Raw genomic sequence first — 24,013 nt, forward strand, 5'->3', positions numbered from 1 at the left:
TTCTTTCTTAATGCATCAAATCCACTCTTCAATCTATCCAGTTCTTAATTTCTGTTATTTAGTTACTTATATCCTATTCATTTGGTTCTTTAAAATGTCTTTTGATTAAATAATTTACATTCCTGTTTAATTTTTTTTATCCTAATCTTTTTCTCTCAATTTTTGCATTGTGGTAAAACACATAACAAAATTTAATATCATAGCCATTTTTAAATGTATGGTTCAATGATTAAAGTACATTCACATTATTGTGTAATCATTACCACCATCCACCCACAGAATTGTTTTCATCTTTCAAAATTGAAGCTCTAATCCCATTAAATAGTAAGTCCCCATTCCCCTCTTCCTTCAACACCTGGAAACCATCTTTCTACTTTCTGTCTCTATGAATTTGACTCCTCTAGGTACCTCATATAGGTGGAATCATATGGTATTTGTCTTTCTGACTGGCTTATTTTACTTAGCATAATGTCTTTAAGGTTCAACCATGTTGTAGCCTATGACAGATTTCCTTACCTTTTTTTTTTTTTTTTTTTTTTTTTTTAAAGACAGGGTCTCATTCTGTCACCCAGGCTGGAGTGTGGAGTGCAGTGGCATGATCTCAGCTTACTGCAACCTCCATCTCCCAGGTTCAAGTGATTCTTGTGCTTCAGCCTCCTGAGTAGCTGGGATTACAGGTATGTGCCACCATGCCCAGCTAATTTTTGTATTTTTAGTAGAGACAGAGTTTTGCAATGTTGGCTAGGCTGGTCTTGAACTCCTGACCTCAGGTGATCCACCTGCCTCAGCCTCCAAAAGTGTTGGGATTACAGGCATGAGTCATTGTGCCTGGCCAGGATTTCCTTACTTTTTAAGGCTAAGTAATATTCGATTGTATGGATGTGCTACATTTTATTTAGCCATTCATCCTCAGTGGACACTCAGGTTCCTGCCCGCTGTTAGCTATTGTGAATAATAACGCTATGAACATATGTGTACAAATACAAATCCCTTCAAGACCCTGCTTTTGATTCTTTTGGTTATAGACCCAGAAGTGGAATTGCTGGGTCATATGGTAATTCTGTTTTTAATTTTGAGGAACCACCACATTGTTTTTCACAGCAGTTGTACCATTTTCCATTCTCACCAACAGTGCACAGGGGTTCCAATTCCTCTACATCTTCACCAACACTTGTTACTTTCCTAGGTTTGTTTTTTTAATAGCAGTGATGTTGGACATCTTTCCATGTGCTTATTGGTCATTTGTGTATCTTCTTTGGAGAAATGTCTGTTCAAGTCCTTTCTCATTTTTGAAACAAGGTTTTTTTGTTGTTGAGTTTCAGGAGTTCTCTCTAAGGATATTAATCCTTTATCAGATATATGATTTGCAAATATTTTCTGTTATTCTGTTTTCAGATTGCCTTTTTACTCTGTTAATAGTATATTTTGATGCACAAAAGTTTTTAATTTTCATGAAGTCCAATTTCTCTGTCTTTTCTTTTGTTGCCTGTGCCTTTGGTGTAATATCCAAGAAATCATTTCCAAATCCAATGTCATGAAGCTTTTGCCCTATTGTTTCTTCTAAGAGTTTTACAGTCTTAGCTCTTATGTTTAGGTTTTGGCTCTATATTGAGTTAATTTTTGTATATGGTGTGAGGTAAGGGTCCAGCTTCATCCTTTTGCATGTGGATGTCCAGTTTTCCCAGCACCATTTGTTAAAAAGACTGTCCTTTCCTCACTGGAATGGTCTTGGCACCCTTGTGAAAATCATTTGATTATATATCAAAGGCTTATTTCTGGGTTCTGTTTTATTCCATCAGTCTGTACATCTGTCTTTATGCCAGTACCACACTGATTACTGGAGATTTGTAGTAAGTTTTGAAATCTGTATGTGTAAGTCCTCCAATATCGTACTTCCTTTCCAAGATTGTTTTGACTATTCTCCTGATAAAATTCTAAAGTTTGCATTGATCTCTTTGAACCTAGTTATTTTAATTCCAGTATCTGCGGTTTCTCTCGTTTCTATTTCTCTTGGTGGTATCATGCTTCCTTGGGTAGCTGATTATCTTTGACTGTGTCCTGGATTGTGTATTTGAAAAATTATTTGCAGGAATAACTTGAGGCCTAAGATGATGCCATCTTCCTCTAGAGAGGGTTTTCCTTTGCCTCAGTGTAGAAGGCAGGGGCACTGCCACTCTGGGACCCCCTTATTGCCCGTTCCAGGCTTCACCCAAAGGGGAAGTCCAGAGGGTCTTTTCTAAAAGCATGGTTCTGGTCACATTCTTGCCAGTAGCAAATAATGACAGCATAGAGCTGACCACTGTGATCAGCGGCGCAGTCACCTGGGCCCAGCACCCTGTGAGGTCAGAGCCAGTGCTCTCGTCAGCTCGAGCTGCTGTGGTAAAATGCCTTAGACTGAGTGGTTTGTAAGCAACAGAAATGTAGTTTGCACAGCTCTCGAGGCTGGGAAGTCCAAGATCAAGGCACTGTCATCAGCCTCAGTGACTGGTGAGGGCCCACTTCCTGGGCCATAGATGGCGTCTTCTTATGTATCCTCCCATGGCAGAAGGCAGCTCTCTGGGGCTTCTTTTACTAGGGCACTCATCCCATTCACCAGGGCTCTACCTTTATTGCCTAATCACCTCCCAGAGTCCCCACCTGCTAACACCATCTCTTTGGGAGTTAGGGTCTCAACATAGGAATTTGGGGGGACACAAACATTCCAGCCATAGCCCCTTCTGGTAAGTAAGAAAACCAGGGCACAGGGAGGTCGGCAGCTGAGCTGCGTCGTGGATGGATGCACAGCCAGTGGCATGAGTGTGGGGCCAGGATTGAAGCATGTGCATCTCACTGCAGAGGTGCTGCTCAGAAACCTTTTGGGGCTCCCCACTGCCTGGAGGCCAAGCACAGGCTCCCCCACTTGGCCACTGCAGCCCTTCTAGCCTCCCCAGCCATGCTGGCCCCTGGCCATCCCACCTCCTCTGTAGTGGGGGCACCCCTCCCCTAAGCTCACCTTGTGTGACCCCTGCTCACCCTTTCAGGCTTAGCTCAGATACTGGGGCTCCGTCTGGCCTCCTGAGGCCCCAGCTGGAGCAGAGCTGAGGAGCAGTAGCTGCTGGGCAGGCCCGAGTGCCCCACTGACTGAGGCCAGGACCCAAAGCGGGGCTTTCCTACCCCCACAGCAGCCAACCAAGGCTGGGCACTCCGCAGGGCATCAGGTACTGCATGCAGGTCAGAGCCTGTGCCCTGAGCACACAGTATGACAGGAGGGGGTGGAACAGGTCATGCTGGACCCATCTCAGGGACAGGGGACTGTCAGGCCACCCTGGGGATGCCCTGCCCAAGACTGGCTTCCCCTCAGAGGATGCCTGGTAGCAGGGGCTAGGGAGGCTGCTGGACCCACCCGCTTGCCCACAGCCCCCAGTCAATCCCCGCTCTGGCTTTCTGCCTCCCAGGTGAACAACAACGGAATCATCTCCTTCTTGAAGGAGGTTTCTCAGTTCACCCCAGTGGCCTTCCCCATTGCCAAGGACCGCTGCGTGGTGGCAGCCTTCTGGGCAGATGTGGACAACCGGCGTGCAGGCGATGTGTACTACCGGGAGGCCACCGACCCAGCCACGCTGCGCCGAGCCACGGAGGATGTCAGACACTACTTCCCCGAGCTCCTGGACTTCAATGCCACCTGGGTTTTTGTTGCCACCTGGTACCGAGTGACCTTCTTTGGAGGCAGTTCCTCATCCCCTGTGAGTCCAGGCACTTGTTCTGGGGGGGAAGGGGTGGTGTGTGTGGCTAGGGCCCAGGGTGTCCCCACACCAGGGCCCCCACTTGCTAATGTGGGTGTGGTACAGTCACTGGTCCATATCTAAGAGGGAAACATGTGGTCAAAACCACAGAGACAGGTAAGAAGAGGACACGGCCCCCACCTTCTCCAGTGTTCCTGAAAGCCACTTGCCTCCAGGAAACACCAAATTCCCCAAAGCAGCAGCTCACGCATCAGAGAGAGGCATGTGGGTTGATAGGTGTTAGGAGGATTTCCATTTGGAATGGCCCAGTACTCAAAAGGTTAAACTGGAAGGTTACTCTGTTTTTTTTGTTTTGTTTTGTTTTGTTTTATTATTATTATACTTTAAGGTTATTCTGTTTTATACTCTTCCTTGATAATGCCAAACATGACAGAAACGTTGACTCAAGAATAATCAGCCGCTTTGCAGGCCTGATGAGTTCTGGTGGGCTGACACTCCCTGACAAGGACAGCTGCCCACTCCGGTGGCAGATGTATTTACTCAGCACCTACTGTGGCCAGGCCTGCACTGGGCACTGGATCATGGCTGTGCAAGACAGACAGTGACTCCCTAGAAAAGAGGCACTGGTTGCAGAGCTGCCATTTTCAGAGCTGTTTGTTCATGCATTTAATAAACACTTTTTTTTTTTTTTTTTTTTTTGACGCAATCTTGCTCTGTTGCCCAGGCTGGAGTGCAATAGCACGATCTCGGCTTACTGCAACCTCCGCCTCCCAGGTTCAAGCGATTCTCCTGCCTCAGCCTCCCGAGTAGCTAGGATTACAGGCATGCTTTTCTATTTTTAGTAGAGAGGGGGTTTCCCCATATTGGCCAGGCTGGTCTCGAACTCCTGACCTCAGGTGATCCGCCCACCTGGGCCTCCTAATAAACACTTTTTAAGGGCACCTTCCAAATGACAGGCAAGTGTTCTAGGCACTGGGCAGACAGCCCTGGATGAAGCAGACAGGACGCATCTGCCCCATGGGGTCACTCCAGCCAGGCATCAGGAAGTGCTCAGAAGCATAACCCAGCCAGCAGCGCTTCCAGGAGCAGGTTCATTGGCAGAAAATGGACAGTTCAGCTTCATGCACCTCCTCATTGCGCCTCTCCAGCTCCCAGAGCCCCACCATGGGCCCTTACTGGCTCTAGTCCGCCCTGTCCCCTAGACGGTGCCACCCCCCCAATTCTGCAGCCCTCACGTCTTCGTTTGTTTTCCGAGTGATAGCACTTATGTTCACTTTCCTAAAGCAGAGCACGTAGTTTCTCTAATGTTGACTTTTACATAAGTGGCATGTACACTGTATAATCACCCATCTTTCTCAGTGACTACAAACTAGCCCAGCACCAGGCGGCATGCGAATTTGTTTCACCTGCACCCCATGGCTGGACAGCTGCAATCCCAGGGGCCTGAGGTGGGCACGGCATAGCTCAGGTCGGCTTATTCATGATCCTGTCCTGGTACACGTGTTTAGAAGGGCAATTGTCGCCTGCAGAATTCCAATTCTCATCTCAAAACTGTACACATTCAGGCTGGGTGTGGTAGCTCACGCCTGTAATCCCAGCACTTTGGAAGGCCAAGTCAGACGGATCACCTGAGGTCAGGAGTTTGAGACCAGCCTGGCCAACATGGCGAACTCCCCTGTCTACTAAAAATACCAAAATCAGCTGGGCATGATGACAGGTGCCTGTAATCCCAGCTACTGGGGAGGCTGAGGCAGGAGAATTGCTTGAACCTGGGAGGCAGAGGTTGCAGTGAGCTATCGCACCACTGCACTCCAGCCTGGGTGACAGAGGGAGATTCCATCTCAAAGAAAAAAAAAAGAATCTACACATTCAATACTCTGAGGACCCACATTTAGAAGCGCCGGTTTCCTTGCACCCCAGCTGTCATTTTCCAGCTTTGTTAGCTCTATAGACAAAACAATAGTGCTACTTTTTAACTTACACATCTTTAACTTCTAGTGGGCTGAATGTGTTCTAATATTATTGGTTACTTATATTCTACTGTGTTGTGTCTGTTCATACCCTCTGACATTTTTTCTGTGATACTTTTTCTTATTGATCTGTAGTTCTTGAACTAAGGTCTGGAAAGTTTTATCTGCCCTATGCGTTATAAATACGTTTTTCACATTACTGTTTGCCATTCAATTTGATCTTGTGGATTTTTTTAAATATTCAGAAGCCCTTTGCAGTCAAATGCATAATTCTCCCTTTTGGTTTTTGCTGTGAACAAACATCACACTTAAAAAGTCCTTTCCGTTTCCTGAGTTATACGTATTCGCCTGTATTTTCTTCTAGGACTTTTCTTTCACTTTAAACCCTTATTGGATTTGGGATTTATTTTCGTGTGTGGTGAAAGGCAGGACTCTGATCTGATTCTTTTTCAGGGGCTTTCCTGTTTGTCCCAAGATCATTTCTTAAACAGTCCTGATGCTTTGCTCGATTCTCATCTGGCGTCTCTCATCTGTACGCTGCCCACCGATATTTCCATGCAGTAGAATTCTGTGAAAACCATGAGGCCTATTAAACGCTGCAGCATGGCTCTTCCTTGGTTCTTTTTACCTTCCCTCTTTTCCTTTTTATAATTTTGCTCACTTCACACAGGAGATTGTGTAGATCTGGCTAAAGGCAGGGGACAAGGTCTGCTCCCATCTGTGGGCCCCACACCCACCCCGGGTGCTTCACTCACCCCAGCAACAGTTGTGGGTTGGGAACGGCCTCTGCTGAGTGGCAGGCTCTGGGAGACAGCAGAGGATGAGGCCACCAAGGTCCTGCCTTGGCTGCTCGTTCAGCTAGAAGACACAGACATTGAGCAAGCCAGAGGCCCAGTGGACAATGACAGTGTGCCAGGATGGTGGACAGGGCAGGGCTTCCATGGGCCAAGGGGAGTGCAGGGCCCTGTTCAGCCCCCTCTCCTCGGCAGGTCAACACATTCCAGACTGTGCTCATCACAGACGGCAAGCTCTCCTTCACCATCTTCAACTATGAGTCCATCGTGTGGACCACAGGCACACACGCCAGCAGCGGGGGCAACGCCACTGGCCTGGGGGGCATTGCAGCCCAGGTAGGCGAGTGCAGTGGGTGCTCTGTGTTCGGGACCCCTGCTCCCCACAGCCAGGACTGTCATGAGCTGATGAGGTAGACAGGGGCCCACCATAGGCAGACCCCCCGTACCATGCAGAGGTCATCCATGACCATCCCTGAGGCCTCTTGCTGCCGGAAAACAAAGAAACATCCTCAGGCCTGAAGGCATCTTTGTCCCATTGCCCTGCCCGCCCCGCCCCTGCAGCCCCCTTGAACAGCTGTGGCAGCAACAGAAATGTCCTCTGCTCCTTGTGCCCTGCAGTCTGGCCTAGCCAGTGACCCGAGGGACCACAGCTGACAGGAAACCCCGGGTGTGGAGGGAATGAAACAGAACAATGGCCACAGGGTCAGTGCTCCCCAGGCCCGAGTGCCTTTGGGCTGTGCGCACCCCTGCTCACCTCCGGGCCACCTGCTTCCTCTGGGGTCATACTTGCCCCTGGCCCCAGGGGAGGCCCAGGAGCCCAGAGGTGAGCTGCTGGAGGACTGGGCTGGGGAGCCAGGGCCAACCCTCTCCTTGGCTCCCAGGAACGGTTGGCTGAGGTCAGGACTTGGCTGGGAGGTTGCCGACCCTGGCAGGAGCATGGTGGGGGCAGGGAAACCCCTCCCTCTGTAGACCTGGGGAACTGGCCTCCCTCACTCTGCCCCCACCCCACCCCCAGGCTGGCTTCAATGCGGGTGATGGGCAGCGTTACTTCAGTATCCCCGGCTCACGCACGGCAGACATGGCCGAGGTGGAGACCACCACCAACGTGGGTGTGCCCGGGCGCTGGGCGTTCAGAATCGATGATGCCCAGGTGCGCGTGGGGGGCTGCGGCCATACAAGTAAGAGGACAGAGGAGCAGCTTGGGGTGGGAGCGGGCTGAGGAAGGGGACTGATGGCAAAGGAGAGGTGGAGAGGAAGGGGGCTGGATGCTGACCGGGAGAATAGGGGGACTTGGGTCTCCAGCCCAGCCCGTCTCAGGCATGTGAAACTAAGGAAGGCCTGGCAGGTCCTGGAGCCTCTGCTTCCCCTAGAGAAGACCCCCCACACACACTGCTCTGGGTTGGAGGGAACTCTCTGGAGACTGCGGGTTTCAGGGGTAAAGAGTTGTGGGTCCTCAGGGGAGGAGGATCCCAGGGACGCCTCTCCCTGGGACCATGAGGTCTGTACTCTCCCCTCATTCCCACCCGGCCTTCTGCCTGGGCTGGGGGAGGAGAAGCATGTGGTCTCTGACCCTCAGGGCCACCCATGGGCAGGTCCTCTTACCGCCCAGGTCCTGATTTCTGCCAGCGGGCTTGCTGCTTGGCGGGATTTGGTGTCTGCTTGACAACCCAAGCATCACATCTACAGGGGAGTTCCAGGAGTCCTTCCAGCCCAGAGTGCACAAATGGACGGGGTGGGTGTCCCTCCCAGGGGTGGGCACGTGGTCTGTGGGAACAGCCAGGGTGGCAGCAGAGCCGTGGATCGTAGCCCCAGCCCTGCTGCTGTGCGGCCTCAGGAGCCAAGGAGCCTTCGAAATCACTGTTTACACATGGGGCCAGGGCAAGCAACTGATCCGCTCCAAGGGGGCTGCGCCTCACAAGCCCTGCCAAGCCTTGGGCCACAGTGAGGCTCGCGCTGGAACCTGCCCCAGACTCACGTCCCAGCCGCCAGCATCTAGGCTACCGAGAGGGGAGAGGGGCTGCTTCTCCACAACACTGAGTCCCCAGAGGACACGACGGGGGTAGCAGATGTGGGCGCACCAATGTCGGGGCGGAGGCGGGGTGCAGGCACCCCACGGGGTGAGGGGTGAGGGGTAGAGAGTGTGGGGGCGGGGGTGGGGGGTGCAGGTGCGCCACAGGGTTGGGAGTGAGGGGTAGAGGGTGTGGGAGTTGGGGGTGTACCACGGGGTGGGGGGTGCAGGTGTGCCACGGGGTTGAAGGTGGGGCGTAGTAGGGGTGGGGGCTGGAGGCACGTCACGGGGAGGGGGTGGCGGGTAGAGGCGCGCCACGCAGTGGGGAGAGCACCGCGCGCATCGTGGGAAGAAGAAAGATGCAGGCGCGGGCGGGAAGAGCCATCTGAGGGCTGCAGGTGGCGCCGCAGCGGAGACCCGAGGAGCCCGAGCTACCCGCACACGGGGGCGCGAACAGGCCCCGCCTGCATCTGAGCTTAGGGAGTCGGGCTGAAGGGGCGGGGAGCCCAGGAGCTGCCACCCCGGGCCCCAGAGCGGGACAGAGCCCTCCTGCAGCCCCCGGCCGCACCCCCTGCGTGGCCTGCCTTGTCCCAGAAACGTCGACCGTGACGGCTGAGCGCCAGCCGCAGGTTTTCCAGGCCAGGAACCCGGGAGGGGCGCCAGGAGCGCTGGGAGGGAGGGAGGGAGCAGGAGGGTGCTGGTGGGAGTCGCTCCAGGGAGTCTGCCCCACACGAAGCCACATTCCCGAGGCCACGCCGACAGCACCAGCACCGCCCCTGCTCCCCTGCTCCGACCTAAAGTGAAACCTGAAACCTGGCTGCTTTGCTGCGGTCACCCGGACACCCAGAGGCCAACCTTCTGGGTCAGGGGAGGGAAGGGAGAGGCGGATGGGAGTGGTTCTCCTGCAGAATCGGAAGCGGCGGCTGAGGCTCCAGCCCCTCCCTGTGTCTGCAGCCTCCGTGTGCCTGACCCTGCGTCCCTGCCTCAACGGTGGCAAGTGCATCGACGACTGTGTCACGGGCAACCCCTCCTACACCTGCTCCTGCCTCTCGGGCTTCACGGGGCGGAGGTGCCACCTGGGTGAGTGGCTGTGCTGGGCTCAGGAGGAACGCGTAGGCTCCGCCAGTGGCCCTGAGCACCCAGGGGTCTCTGTCCCCAGGGTGTGGGTGACTTGCTTAGGGGACCGCTGGGGAGCAAACGCCATGGTCCCCTGGGGTGAGCACCACAGGCGCGTGCAGTTGCTGCCCTCTCTGAGCCAATCTCGGGCTTGCTCCTCCGTCCCTGGCCCAACCCGAGGCCTTGGAGGAAACTCCTCAACCGGGTTCCTGCCGCTGAGGCCTCAGCCTGCCCATGTTTCAGACGTGAACGAATGTGCCTCCCAGCCCTGTCAGAACGGCGGGACCTGCACTCACGGCATCAACAGCTTCCGCTGCCAGTGCCCGGCCGGCTTTGGGGGACCCACCTGTGAGACAGGTAAGAGGAACCCACGCGGGCCCCCGTGGCCCTGCTGGGTGCAGGATAGCGGTAGACACAGCTGGACAAGGCTGAGGTCTAGGAAGGTCCGGCAGCTGCGCGTGCTGCAAGGCGGACAGCCCAGAGAGGCCACCCTCGGGGAGTGGAAGAGCCCGGATGCCCAGGGAAAGGCCCATATCTGGGTGGGGGGCAGGAGCCATGACCAGTCACACAGGCTTCCTAGGCCATGGCATTTGGACCAGGGATGAGGCCTCAGAACAGGCCAGTGCCCAGGTCCCAAACCAGGCCAGGGTCAGGGCCAGACAGGCACCAGGGCCTGGATGAGAACCCGTCAGGGAGTGTGGGGGGGCCGTCAGACCCCCTCTCAGCCCAGGACCAGCTTGAGGGGAAGTGCAGTGCTTTTGGGGTCAGATGGGCTGGCTGTGGGGCAGGAAGGGCACAGCCACACGGTCCCTGCCCTCTCCTGCCCCCGGGGGGCCTTTAGGGAAAGGGGGTCTCACAGCCTAGGTGGGGCCTGGAGTCCCTCTCCATCCTCACTGCTGCTTCCAAACCTCTGTTTGCCCTCCCAGTTCAGAGCCCAGCTCTTTTGAAGCAGCTGTCATCAGAGGCGGCCTCTACTTACTGCCCTTCCGCCAGCACCTCTTTGGACCCCTCACCCATGCCCTTCACCCACCTGGTAAAGAAAGGTGGACACCCCCCCCATTCCTGCTCTCCATCTCACCATAGGGCTCTGCTCAGGGAGCTTTGCAAAGGGAGCCCCTAAAATCAAAGCACTGTGACCTGCTGCTTCCCACCCGGCTCAGCCAGGTGTGCATGTCCTGTGTGACAATCACTTATAAAAACATGTAATAGATTGTTTAGATCAGTGTGTTCAAATAGTGACTATATCAATATCTCAGTCTAGAAAAAACAATCCTTATCAGATATTTATGGTCATGGGAAGTTTTTTAAAGCATTTCATTCCAGCGTTTACACATATTTGTACTGGAGAGAACTATAGTTGAGTGGCAGTAAGGGACTTTTGCACCTAAAAGTACATGAGAATCAAATTCTGCAGGAATGCAACAGAAACGTGACTTCAAGGTCCAAAGGAGCAAAGCACAATTCCCACCCGGCGAGATGGGCTTGCCAGTGTGTTTACAGATCACACATGGGTGACAACACAGTGACCCCAGTTATCCCTTGTTCCCCGGCCCCTGCCACTGTCTTCCCATAGCCACTGTCGGAGCAAGCTCCATGCAAAGGAGCCTTTCTTCATCCAGAAACTCCTGCCCTGCTTGCCCACGTGTTCTTGACATGAGACGGGTGGGAGTCAGGCTTCTGTGGTGTTGGTACCATGGCAGACTCAGCCCTGCAGGCTTCTGTCCCCTTGGTAAAGGCCAGCGAGGCCGGCAATGTCTCCTTCCTCTCGCTCAGTGCTCTCCCTGTGCAGTGCTGGCTGGGGGCCTGGCTGCGGGAGGACCCAGGCCTATGATGAGGGTCCCCAAGGGTGACTGAGCAGAGCTTCCCAGGAACGGGCTGCTCCTTGGCTATGCCCCAGGCTCCAGGAGCCCCTCTGTGACGTACAGCCTGGTGAGGTCCCCTAAGAGGGCTTGGGGCTTGGTGCCAGGAGGCTGGTTCAGGTCTTAGTTCTGCAGCATGTCAGTTGTGTACATGGCCTTGAGCCCTGAGCCTTGGCTTTCAGTGCAGCTGTGGCACAAGCCTTGGGTACAAGCCTTCCCCACTGCGACCCCCCCCAGAGGCTCCCTGGTCTCAGAAGCCACCTTGGCCCCCAGAGCTCATAACAGCAGGGGCACCCACAACTACAGGCAAGGGCGTACGTTCTGCTCCACCTACTGGAGTTGGGGTCAGGGAGACAGGGATCACCATGTGCCATCAGCCACCTAAGGGCTTTCACACCTCCTGGGGGAGTGGTCAGGCCCTCATGTCTCTTTCCTGTGCCGAGGAGAGGGCCCCACCATTCCCCCATGACTCCAGGGAGGGACACACGTTCTGGCTATCACTCCGGTTTCTGAGTTTGTTTGGGTATGAGCTGTCAGTAAGACAGGGGATGTGGCTACCCCCTGCTTCTGGCTCTGCTGCCTGGGGGCAAAGGAGAGACCTGGGATACCTGGGCCAGGTGCTCTGGGCTCAAGGAGGGTCAGCATCCGATAAGGAGGCAGGGCAGAGGGTGGGCTCCCCTAGCTCACTCCCACTCAGTAGCGGGGGACCAGACTCCCTTTGCCCTAGCTGTTCCTGCACAGGCCATTGCCTGCCCCACCCAGCCTCTCGCCCCAGGGGCCACTCCTACACCGTGGGTGCTGCACACCCTTCCAGGCTCAGTCACAGCCTGCATCCTCGACAACAGCTCGTCACAGTCCGCTTGGAATAAGAGCCACCTGGGGAGGGACCGTCCCCCAAGAGTGGGAGTGGGTTCCGTGCACTCCCATTTGCCCCTGCCCAGCATATACACTCCTCCCTCCATCCCAGGTTTGCTGAATTAGACCTAGTTCAGATGGAGCTTCAGGTGGCCAGTCAGGACTGTCTGGCCAGGCCTGGCCTCTTCCTTGCCTGTTGCCCCCTCAGAAACCTGCCTGCCAGGCCCCCCTGCCCTGCAGGCCCGTCAGGGATGGGGCTCAGTGTACGTCCCAGGGGTTTCTGTCCCATCAGGTAACCACAGCTGGGAGTCCATCATCCTGTCTACATCTCTTCACTCTAGCCCAATCTCCCTGTGACACCAAAGAGTGTCAAAATGGTGGCCAGTGCCAGGTGGAGAACAGTTCTGCGGTGTGTGTGTGCCAGGCTGGATACACTGGAGCAGCTTGTGAGACGGGTGAGTGGCCTGGCTTCGGGTTGGAGAGGGACTCCTGCCTGTGGCCAGGTGCTGGGCACAGGGTGGTCGTGGCCTGGCTCAAGCAAAGCCCCCACCTCTGCTGCCCCTCAGATGTCGACGACTGCAGCCCTGACCCCTGCCTGAACGGAGGCTCTTGTGTTGACCTAGTGGGGAATTACACCTGCTTGTGTGCAGAGCCCTTCAAGGGACTTCACTGTGAGACAGGTAACTGGCCAAGTGCCTGGAGCCCACCATGGCTGATGGTGGCCTTGTGCCGTGAATACCACCATAGCCACTTTCCCCTTCCTGCCTCGCCGTCTGACTCACCTCACACCTGCCTCTGGGGTGGGGGGGGGATGCCTCTGCCCGCTTCCCACTCCCCAGCGCTTCCCGCTCAGCCTGGATCCTCAGCCACCAACTGCAGGGAAAATAGGAAGCAAAAGATGGATGCTGCCTCCAAGGTGCTGTGTGAGGCTGAGCAACCCCTTCCCCTCTCTGGGCCTTGGTTTCCATCTGTGAAGTGCCGGGAGGGATGACAAAGTTCCCAAGGCTCTTCTTCCAGCCTGGGTGACTCTTGACTTTTTAACATCTTCCTTTCCTACTCTAGAACCCTCAGCACACAAGGGAAAGTAATGGGAATCAGAAAGAAAACTGACCTTTCACTATTTTCTATTCTATTTTGTATTGTTTAACTGCTAGTTGTGACTTGTTAGAGGAATTAAAAGGCCAACTGGAGATTACAGCCCACAGTATAAAAATGGCTTTCGTGTCTGATTGTTGCACCTGCCTCCAGAGGCTCACCCGCTGTGCCGACCTCTATGGACACAGCAGGTGCTGCTTCTCTCCAGGGAGATGATAAAGACAAACTATTCAGGTTATTTTTATTTAAAAAATTAAGGAGGGAATTCTGTTTTACCCATAAGACACAGAGGGTCATGGGCCCTCCATCAGTCTTTGCCGAGGGCATGGGAGGCCAGGGTGTGTCCTGAGGGGAGGGTGGTGCTCTGCAGAGCAGGAGCAGGAGGAGGCAGCCTCACCTATTTGGCTGCTTTAAAGTCACTGTTCCATGTCACAGCTCACTTTGCCCAGATTGTTATCTAAATATCAGTGTATTTCCCTAAATTCATGTCAGGAAACAAGGGGTTTCAAAAGATTTTTGCAAATAAACCGTGTTTCGTACAGAATAATAATGCAAGTAGACGTGAATAATAAGAAACAGACTGGCTGGGTGCGGTGGCTTATGCCTGTAATCCCAGCACTTTGGGCACTTTGGAATGCCGAGGCAGGTGGATCACTTAAGGTCAGGAGTTCAAGACCAGCCTGGCCAACATGGTGAAACCCCATCTGTACTAAAAATACAAAAGTTAGCCAGATGTGGTGGTGCACACCTGTAATCCCAGCTACTTGGGAGGTTGAGGCTGGAGAATTGCTTGAACCCAGCAGGAGGCAGAGGTTGCAGTGAGCTGAGATCACACCAATGCACTCCAGCCTGGGCGACAGAATGAGTGGAGACTCTGTCTCAAAAAAAAAAAAAAAAAAAAAAAAAGAAGAAGAAGGAAGAAACAACAGACTGACACTTGTGCTAATGTAAGGGCTGATTGACTGTATTACAAGGCGCAGATGCTGACAGTCTAATCAGGTCTGACAGGAAGTTGGGCACAAATTGGAGACTACAAAAAAGAGTTTCTAGTCTTCTGCTTCTAGCCAATAAGAATTAACTGCTCTTGGAATTTCCCTCTCACTGTCATCACCTAGAAAAACAGACAAAATTTGTGTAACCCCTTGTTCAGCCATTGGACAACAGACAGCACAAGCCTGTCATCCCTGAGAAAAAGGAATCAAATGAGGTGAGCCCTACAATTGCCCCAGATTCTGCCCGGGGTAGTTTCCAGGCCACTGTGTTGGGAGGAGGAACTGAGAGTCCAGCAGTCCATCTGAATTGAGGAGATGAAGATCCTAGTTCAATGGCTACAGGACGGTGCTCCTGAGGCAGGAGGGAGCATGAGATCAAGAGGAGACCTCCCTGAATTTTGGCTCAGTATCATCAGGCTCAGGATGAAATCCTCAAGGCTGGGGAAAGAACCACTAGAAAGCAGTAAGTCAGACAGTTCCTGGAGCTCAAACAGGGCTGGTAATCTATTGTGTAGAGTCCTCAGTGGGGTGTCACTTTAGTAGTGCTGAAATAAGACTAATGTCAACCTGCGCTAACAAATCTTAAAGAAAGCTTAAAAGGATCAAACTGATCCTAAGTCATTTAGCCATGTGCCAGAATGAAATCCTATATACTCCTTAACAGGAGTATATCAGTAATGTAACAGAATCCAGAACTCCAAAATACCCAGTCAAAAATTATCAGGTCTACAAAGAAGTGAAATGTAACTCACAGCCAGGAGAAAAATAGATCAATAGAAACAGGCAATGATAGAATTAGCAGATACAAATGTTTAATTATCTATTACGAATGTACTCCTATAATCAAGATTGTTGAGAGGGAAAAAACATAATAAGAAGTAGAAGGTATTTTTTAAAACTTGCAGAGATGAAAAATATATCTGAGTTTTTATTTATTTATTTATTTAGTTTGTTTGTTTGTTTTGTTTTTTGAGATGGAGTCTGGCTCTGTCGCCCAGGCTGGAGTGCAGTGGCCGGATCTCAGCTCACTGCAAGCTCCGCCTCCCAGGTTCACGCCATTCTCCTGCCTCAGCCTCCCAAGTAGCTGGGACTACAGGCGCCGCCACCTCGCCCGGCTAATTTTTTTGGATTTTTTAGTAGAGACGGGGTTTCACCATGTTAGCCAGGCTGGTCTTGCTCTCCTGACCTCGTGATCCACCCGTCTCAGCCTCCCTATCTGAGTTTTTAAAATACGCTGAATAGTATTTACAGCAGGTTAGATATTGCAGAAGGAAAGATCAATGAACCTGAAGAGTGAAACAGAACAATTCAAGATGCATCACAGAGAATAAGACTAAAAGAAAAAGAAGAGATCTTCAGCAGCATGCAGAATGGTATTAGGGTAATAGGATCCACGTATCTGGAGTCTGTGAAGGAGGATGGAGATGGGTGTTTTCGAAAAAGTATGTGAAGAAATAATACCCAAACGCTTTCCAAATTTGATGAAAACTAAAACCCACATTTCCAAGAAAAGCATGAAGAAAACCACACAAAGTCAAACCATAATCAAATTGCTGAAAACTAATGATGAAAAATCTCAAAAACAGCCAGAGGAAAAAGCCACATTACATACAGAGAAACAAGAATGACAACAGACTTCTCATCAACAACAATGCAAACCAGGAGACACCGGAGTAACACCTTTAAAGTACTGAAAGAAAAAAACCATCAACGTACTGTAGTGTATTACCAGCAAAACTACATTTCAAAAGTTAAGCTGAAATAAAGACTTTTTTACACAAACAAAAATGAAGAGTATTCATCACCAGCATACCTGCATTACAAGAAAATGTTAAATGAAATTATTTAGACAGAAGAAAAAAAAAAAAAAACTGGTACCAAGGGAAAATCTGGATCTACGCAAAAGAATGAAGATTGTTAAAAATGATAAATATGTAGGTTGAAGACTTTTTAATCCCTTTAAAGATAATTTTTAAAATAAAATAATAAAGCTTATAACATATGCAGAAATAAAATAGATGACTCCAATAACAAAAACCAAGGTGTGCAAACTTTTTCTGTAAAGGGCCAGATAGTAAATACTTTTGGCTTTTTGAGCCGTATGGTCTCTATCACAATTCAACTCTACCATTGTAATGTGAAAGCAGCCAGCCATAGACAATACATAAATGAATAGGTATGGCTGTGTTCCAATAAAACTGTACTTTAAAAAATTGATGGCAGGTAAAATTTGGTCTGTGGGTTATAGTTTACCAACTCCAATGTAAAAGATAGGAAGAAATGGAAGTATAATATTGTAAGGTCCCTATATTATATAAAGTGGTATAATGTTGTTTGAAGGTAGGCTGTGTAAGTAAAAGATACACATTGTAAACCCAAAACAACAAGTGAAAAATAATAATAAAGAATTATAGCCAATAAACCAATTGTGGAGATAGAAATTGAATCCTAAAAATACTCAATCCAGAAGGCAGGAAGAGAGGAAAAAAAGAAAGAAGTGGGACAAGTGAAAACCGAAAGCAAGATGATAGGTTCAATCTAGTCATATTAGTAGTTACATTAAAATTAAAATGAGTAAACATACAAATTAAAAGGCAAAGATTGTCAGATTGAATTGAAAAGCAATACCCAACTATACGCCATCACAAGAACCCACTCTAAGTATAAAGACACAGATAATTGTAAAGTAATAGAATGGGTTTCTGTTCTGAGAAAGATAGAGTAAGCACAGTCTACCCCTGTCTCTCCCCCACTGAATACAGCTACAATCCTGGACAGAATGCATGGAGTAGCTATCAGAGGACTCTGAAAAGTCAATAGTAGCAGGTGGATTGGGGAAGAAGACCAAGCTTTGAAGTGCCACCAAACCAGTGGTGAGTTTACCATTGTTTGTTTTTTGCTTCGGTATCCCCCCAGCCTGGACTCAAAACCACCTCAGAACCAGAAGTAAGCCTCCACATGGACAAAAAGAGTGCTCCAGGAGAAGCCCTCTAGTCCCGCTTAAGAAGCAGGGCTGCCAGTGCAGAAGTTGGGGAGTCCTCAAGTGTCTTTACACTGCGAGGGAAGAAACCTTCCTCTCCAGTTGGAGGTGCTGTGGTTTCAAAGGGGTTGGGTATTGTTTTTCCCTTTCCTGTTGTTTTTCCCTTTCTCTGTCATCCCATTACTTGGTCCCAGCCACGAATGCCATCATTATAAAAGTGGCACGGTAAGGAAGTAAAAGCCCCAACATTTTTGCCAGAGGACTGAAAAAGGTAGCCCCAGAAAACTGGAAAGTACTGGGGAAACTCTGGAGGGTGAATCTTGGGACAGCAACTCCATAAAGTTATTTATGAACTCCTGAGCTCCCCTAAGTTGGCAGAATCTGTGTAATCTGATCTAAAATTTTATTGACAATACCATTTATAATTTGACAATACAATTTATAATGGTATTGTCAGTAAACCTCTAAAGTTGAAAGACTTTAGTATAAATCTAATAAAACATTAGAGAATTTGTATGCTGAAAAACTACAAAGTGCTGATGAAAGAAATCAAGATCAAGTAAATGGAGAGACATACCATGTTCATGGATTAGAAGACTCAACATAGTAAATATGGCAGTGCTCTCTGAATTGATTTACAGATAACATGATTCCAACAGAGGTCTCAGCAGAATATTTTGTGAATGTAGACAAACTGCTTCTAAAATTTGTATGGAAAGAAAATTTAGAAAACCAAGACAGTTTTGATGAAGAATAAATTTTGAGGAATCACACTACTGAGTATTAAGATTTACTGTAAAGCCACAGTGATCAATTCAGTGTGATATTGGCAAAGGAGCTGACACATGGATCAATGAAACAGGAGAGGAAATTCAGAATTAAACCCAAACAAATATGGCCAATTAATTTTTGAAAATGATTTAAATCCAATGGAGAAAGGATAATCTTTTCAACAAATGGGATTGAAACAATTAGATATCCATATATATATGTATATATAGAACCTCAACTTAAACCTCACACCTTATACAATGATTAACTCAAAATGGATCATAGATCTAAATGGAAAAACATAAAACTATAATATTTTTAGAAGAAAACATAGGCAAAAAAAAAAAAAATCTTTATGACCTGGTCTTAAGCAAAGTATTCTTAGATGATAAGACAGCAAAAGCATGATTCATTAAAAAAAAAAAACAGATAAATTAGACTTCATCAAAATTTAAAACTTTTGCTTTGTGAAAGACACGGTTAAAAGAATAAAAAGACAAGCTACAGACCAGGAGAAAACATTTGCAAAACTCATACCCAACAAAGGACTTGTGATCAGAATACATCGAGAATTCTCGAATCTCAACTGTGAGAAAACAAACAACCCAATTTTTAAAATGGAGAAAAGACTTGAACAGACACTTGGCCACAAAATATATATATGGTGGTGAATAAATGGATGGAAAAATATTCTTGTCATTAATACCAGCCATTAGTGAAATGCAAATAAAAACCACTACAAGAAATTACAAGAAACCCAGTAGAATGTCTAAAAAAAAAATACTGACCTGGTGTAAATACAGAGCAACTGGAACTCTCACACATTTTTAGTGGAAATGCAAAATGGTTCAGCCACTCTGAAAACAGTTTGGCAGGTTTTTTAAATAAGGTTAAGTATATGCTTGTAATATGACCCAGCAATCCCACTCCTTGGTATTAACTCTAAAGAGATGAAAACTTATGTTCACACACAAATCCATATACAAATGGTTATATTGTTTCTATCTATAATCACCAAACTCCAAAACCCAAATACCCTTCTCTGGGTGAATGGATAGACAAATTATGGAACCTCTGTACAGGGGAATACTACTCAGTCATAAAAAGTATCAATTATAGATACATACAACAACTTAGATGGATCTCAGAGGCATTATGCTGAAAGAAGCCAGTCTCAAAGATTATATCCTGTATGGTTCCATAAATGGCATTCTTCCTAAAACAAAACTATAGTGATGAACAAATCAGTAGTTGCCAGGGACTGAGGGGTAACAGGAGCTCTGCAACTCTGAAGAGATAGACCAAAGAAGTCTTTTAGGGAGATGGAATGTCCTGCATCCTGATTGTGGTGGGGGCTAAACCAATCTATATATGTGTTAAAATTCATAGAGGTGTGGTGAACAAAAGTCAATTTTACTGTATACTAATTTACAGAGACACATTTTGAAAGCATATGAAGAAACTGAACATCTTTTAAAAACCAAAAAGTAGCTGGAGTGGTGGTTCACCCCTGTAATCCCAGCACTTTGGGAGGAGGCCAAGGTGGGCAGATCATGAGGTCAGGAGATCAAGACCATCCTGGTCAACATGGTGAAACCCCGTCTCTACTGAAAATACAAACATTAGCTGGGTGTGGTAGCGCGTGCTTGTAATCCCAGCTACTCAGGAGGCTGAGGCAGAAGAACTGCTTGAACCTGGGAGTTGGAGGTTGCAGTGAGCCGAGATTGCGCCACTGCACCCCAGCCTGGCAAGAAAGCGAGACTCTGTCTCAATAATAATAATAATAACAACAACAACAATAATATTAGGTAAACACTAATCAAGATAATGCTGCTGCAGTGGCTACATTAATATCAAATAAATTAAACTTTAGAATAGGGAATACTGCTGGGAATTAGGAGGGATCTTTTATAATGATAAAGGGGTCAATTCATCCAGAAGACATAACTCTAGATATACTTGTACCTATTAACACCTATTCACATGAAGCAAAAGCTGACTGAACTGCAAGGAGAAATAGGTCCATAATTATTGGTGGAGATTTCAGCACTCCCCTCTCAGTGGTTCATAGAACATGTCGACAGGACATCTTCTCCGGCACTTCTTGTTCTGTCCATTCCTGGGTGACTCCTCTGGTGCTTCTTGTTCTGTCCATTCCTGGGTGGCTTCTCTGGTGCTTCTCGTTCTGTCCAATCCTGGGTGGCTTCTCTGGTGCTTCTTGTTCTGTCCAATCCTGGGCGGCTTCTCTGGTGCTTCTCGTTCTGTCCAATCCTGGGTGGCTTCTCTGGTGCTTGTTCTGTCCAACCCTGGATGGCTTTTCCGGTGCTTGTTCTGTCCAATCCTGGGTGACTTCTCTGGTGCTTCTTGTTCTGTCCATTCCTGGGTGGCTTCTCTGGTGCTTCTTCTGTCCAATCCTGGGTGGCTTCTCTGGTGCTGCTTCTTCTGTCCAAGGAAGGAGCTGGGAGATGCTGAGCTCCACGGGGTGCAGCGCGGCTACAAATCCATTTCCAGAAATAAGCTTCTGGCTTCAGTTCCACTTGGGAATGAGAACAGAGGTGAAAACCCAAATGTGCCATTGGAGCTGGGCGGGGAGACCACTCTCCCCACGCTCCCTGCGTGGCCGCTGGTGACCGCTGTTGTTCTTGCAGGAGACCACCCAGTGCCCGACGCCTGCCTCTCGGCCCCTTGCCACAATGGGGGCACCTGTGTGGATGCAGACCAGGGCTACGTGTGCGAGTGCCCCGAAGGCTTCATGGGCCTGGACTGCAGGCAGAGTGCGTCTGGGCTGCAAGGGCTGCCGTTTTAGGGCTGGGGCAGGAGACCCAGGGAGGGCCCTCCTGTGGGTGCATGCAGGAAACACCCCGAGAAGAAACGTGTGAGTGTGCATACACTGCAGTTTGTATGGGAATTGGTCAGGAGCAGGGCAGGGTCTGGAGCGAGGGTGCCATCTTTCTGCGCCCCCACATGGGAGGCTCCTCCCTCTCTCCGTGGCAGGAGTCCCCGATGACTGTGAGTGCCGTAACGGAGGCAGATGCCTGGGCGCCAACACCACCCTCTGCCAGTGCCCCCCGGGATTCTTTGGGCTTCTCTGTGAATTTGGTAGGTGTCCCGGGCACCCTTCCTGCCCTGTCCCTGAGCATCCTCATAATCAGAAAATGAATGGTGGCTTGGGCTGGGGTCCATGGGTCCGGACTGTCCACCATTGGTCCTACCCCCACCCCAGGAGGGCCTAGCCACAAGAGTGCCTGAACCTGTTGGGGCCCCTGGGTCTTGGGAAGCCCCATCCTTGACAAGGACTCGAGGTCTGCCAGAAGACGTGTGGGATATGGGATGCGGCTTCCTCCTTTCTCTCCAGAAATCACAGCCATGCCCTGCAACATGAACACACAGTGCCCAGACGGTGGCTACTGCATGGAGCACGGTGGGAGCTACCTCTGCGTCTGCCACACCGACCACAATGCCAGCCACTGTGAGTAGTGCAGGGACGAGCCTGCTGGGCTGGGAGCCCGAACAGAAGCCAGGGAAAAAGTGGTGGGTGAGGCAGGCACAGGCCAGAGTCCCTGCTTCCCTTCTGACTCTCAGGAGAGCTGGCACCTGGGGGAGCCTCTCTCAATAGCCTTCCTGTAATATGGGGCTAGACATCTCCTCTGCCCCAGTGGAGTAAGCTCACAGGTGGAAAAGCACTTCTGCAAGTGTACAAGCACCGTGTGGTATCTTCCCTAAGCCCCAACACAAGCTATTAAAATAATGCATACATAATTAGGCACGTGTAATTAAATGTGTCACTACTATATGTTTGTTAGTGTATAGATGGTTAATCACTTGCATCATGTATAATTATATAGAATAATGATGTGATGCTGGCAGTGATGACAGGAAGGTGTTTCTGTATCACAGCTCAGTCCTACCTCGTAAAATAGGGAAGGGTGAGTTCTGCTGAAATTGAGAAAAAGAGAAATTCCAGGGAGGGGCCTTAGAGCCCACTCTGAGGAACCAAGATGCCCACAGAGAGTATTTTAAGTGGCCTTGGTTCCAGACAGGATGTCAGGGTAACCCTGGCAGGCAAGGTGGCCCGCCAGCCTCTTGCTGCCTGCACGGATGCGGCATAAGCTCCAGGACCACCCTCTGCCCCCCGCCCCCAGCCCTGCCATCACCCTGCGACTCGGACCCCTGCTTCAACGGAGGCTCCTGCGATGCCCATGACGACTCCTACATCTGCGAGTGCCCGCGCGGTTTCCACGGCAAGCACTGCGAGAAAGGTATGGCGGGCAGGGGCGCCGGCGTCAGCACCCTGGAGAGCGCCCGCGGGCCTCGGTTCCGCTTCTGCGGTCTCTCTGTCTTTGTTGGGCGAATTGCTGACCTCTTCTAGAGCCCTGCCTGATGTGCTGCTCTGTTCTGTGTGTTTGGAGGCGAGCACCTCACTGTCGGGACGGTTCTGATCTGCACCAGTGCCAGGCCTGCTGGTCCTTACCTTGCTCTTCTCAAGATAGGCTTCATTGCCTTCTCAGCATTTTTCCAAATAGGTTTTAGAATCATTATATTAAATTTTATTTTAAAAATTTCCTTAGGATTTTGCTCAATCTAATTCAGCATGGACAATGTTGAATTTCATTACATTTAGCCACTTGAGAGTAGAAGTGTCCTTCCGTAAGCACATTGCAGGCGTAGCTGTCCCCGCCAGGCCCCACCCGGGACTGTCCCTTCTATGCAGTTTGAAGCAACAGTCAGGACTCCCATCAGTGACCCCCAGACCTGTTTGGCATCTCAGTGGCCAGTGCCCAGAGGGGGCTGCCTGACCCCAGAGCGGCCTGGCACCGTCTCCGGGGGCTTGGCCCCAGGCACCCCCGTAGCCTGGACTGGTGTGGAGCCTCCCATGGCCCCTCCCCTGCTCTGTTTCTTGTCCCTGAGGGAAAGACCCTGAAGTCTGAGCCCTGGACCCCGTGGCTCCCCCAATCCCTGCAGCAGAGGTAGAACAGGTTTCCAAAGAGAAGACCCCAACTGCTTGGTTCTTTGCAAGCTCTGACAAGGTCTTTCTCTCTCAACACACTCCTAGGACCACCCTGAGGCCCTGCGTGGGCCCTGCCCAGAGCTGACTCTGGCCTTACTCCAGCTCACACCTGCCAGTGGCATGAGGTCCACTGCACCCAAGGGGTGTCCTACCAAAGCCGACATCTCCTCACTAGGCCAGACTGCCAGTACCCAGTGTCCCTGCCCCAACGGTTCTGTGCCCACTCTGGGAACTGCACAGCCCTCCCCTAGGGTCCCAGCTTCCGTGAGCACATGGGCCATCAATGTGGACACCTCTGACCCCAAAGGGAGTACAGAAGGGACAGGGATGGCTGTCCTCAGGGGTGGGGCAGCCAGAGCTTGGACGTGCAGCTTGGGAGGCCCCTGGGGGTAAGGGTTGGCGGGAGAGAAGCGAGCACAGTGGGGCAGGCCCCTCCTGCCGCTCAGAACCCAGATGTCCAAGGATTCGGAGTTCCTCGCTGGCCCTTTGACAGGGTGATTGGCAAGGTGGCAGGATAGATGTGCTGGTTTAGCAGATGCCTTTAAATACATGCTTAGCGTCTGAGTCCCTTGGGGGCCCAGGAACTGTTAGGACCCAGAGAAAATGTGGCAATGCCAATGCAGGTACGGAACACACAGAAATCTAGATTGACTGCTGGGGACCCTGATGTCATGGCGGATGAGACTCAGCCACTTCCTGTCAGACGGGGAATACCTGTGTGCAGGAGGGAGAAGTGCTGCACCTGCAGCAGTGGTGGGGCCGGTTCTCCACAGGGAGGGCCCAGCCATTGCCAGAGCCTGGGCAGAGAAGAGGACAGGCGAGCAAAGGGCCCACCTGAGGCTG

The 24,013-nt window shown here is 50.4% G+C and overlaps 1 protein-coding gene across 2 annotated transcripts in view; it reads left to right on the forward strand.

Moving 5' to 3' along the window:
* The window catches only part of SNED1 (sushi, nidogen and EGF like domains 1), an 87,272-nt gene that overhangs the window by 26,977 nt on the left and 36,282 nt on the right, over positions 1-24,013 (forward strand). For both annotated transcript variants that reach the window (XM_025405532.1, XM_025405531.1), the window contains exons 2-12: positions 3,435-3,722; positions 6,682-6,822; positions 7,502-7,664; positions 9,449-9,574; positions 9,854-9,967; positions 12,666-12,779; positions 12,891-13,004; positions 20,811-20,936; positions 21,157-21,261; positions 21,518-21,631; positions 22,305-22,421. In XM_025405532.1, coding sequence (XP_025261317.1) covers positions 3,435-3,722; positions 6,682-6,822; positions 7,502-7,664; positions 9,449-9,574; positions 9,854-9,967; positions 12,666-12,779; positions 12,891-13,004; positions 20,811-20,936; positions 21,157-21,261; positions 21,518-21,631; positions 22,305-22,421 — 1,522 coding nt within the window. The remainder of the gene's footprint in view (positions 1-3,434; positions 3,723-6,681; positions 6,823-7,501; positions 7,665-9,448; positions 9,575-9,853; positions 9,968-12,665; positions 12,780-12,890; positions 13,005-20,810; positions 20,937-21,156; positions 21,262-21,517; positions 21,632-22,304; positions 22,422-24,013) is intronic.

Source organism: Theropithecus gelada, chromosome 12, assembly GCF_003255815.1.
Source record: "Theropithecus gelada isolate Dixy chromosome 12, Tgel_1.0, whole genome shotgun sequence".
Lineage (NCBI taxonomy): Eukaryota > Metazoa > Chordata > Mammalia > Primates > Cercopithecidae > Theropithecus > Theropithecus gelada.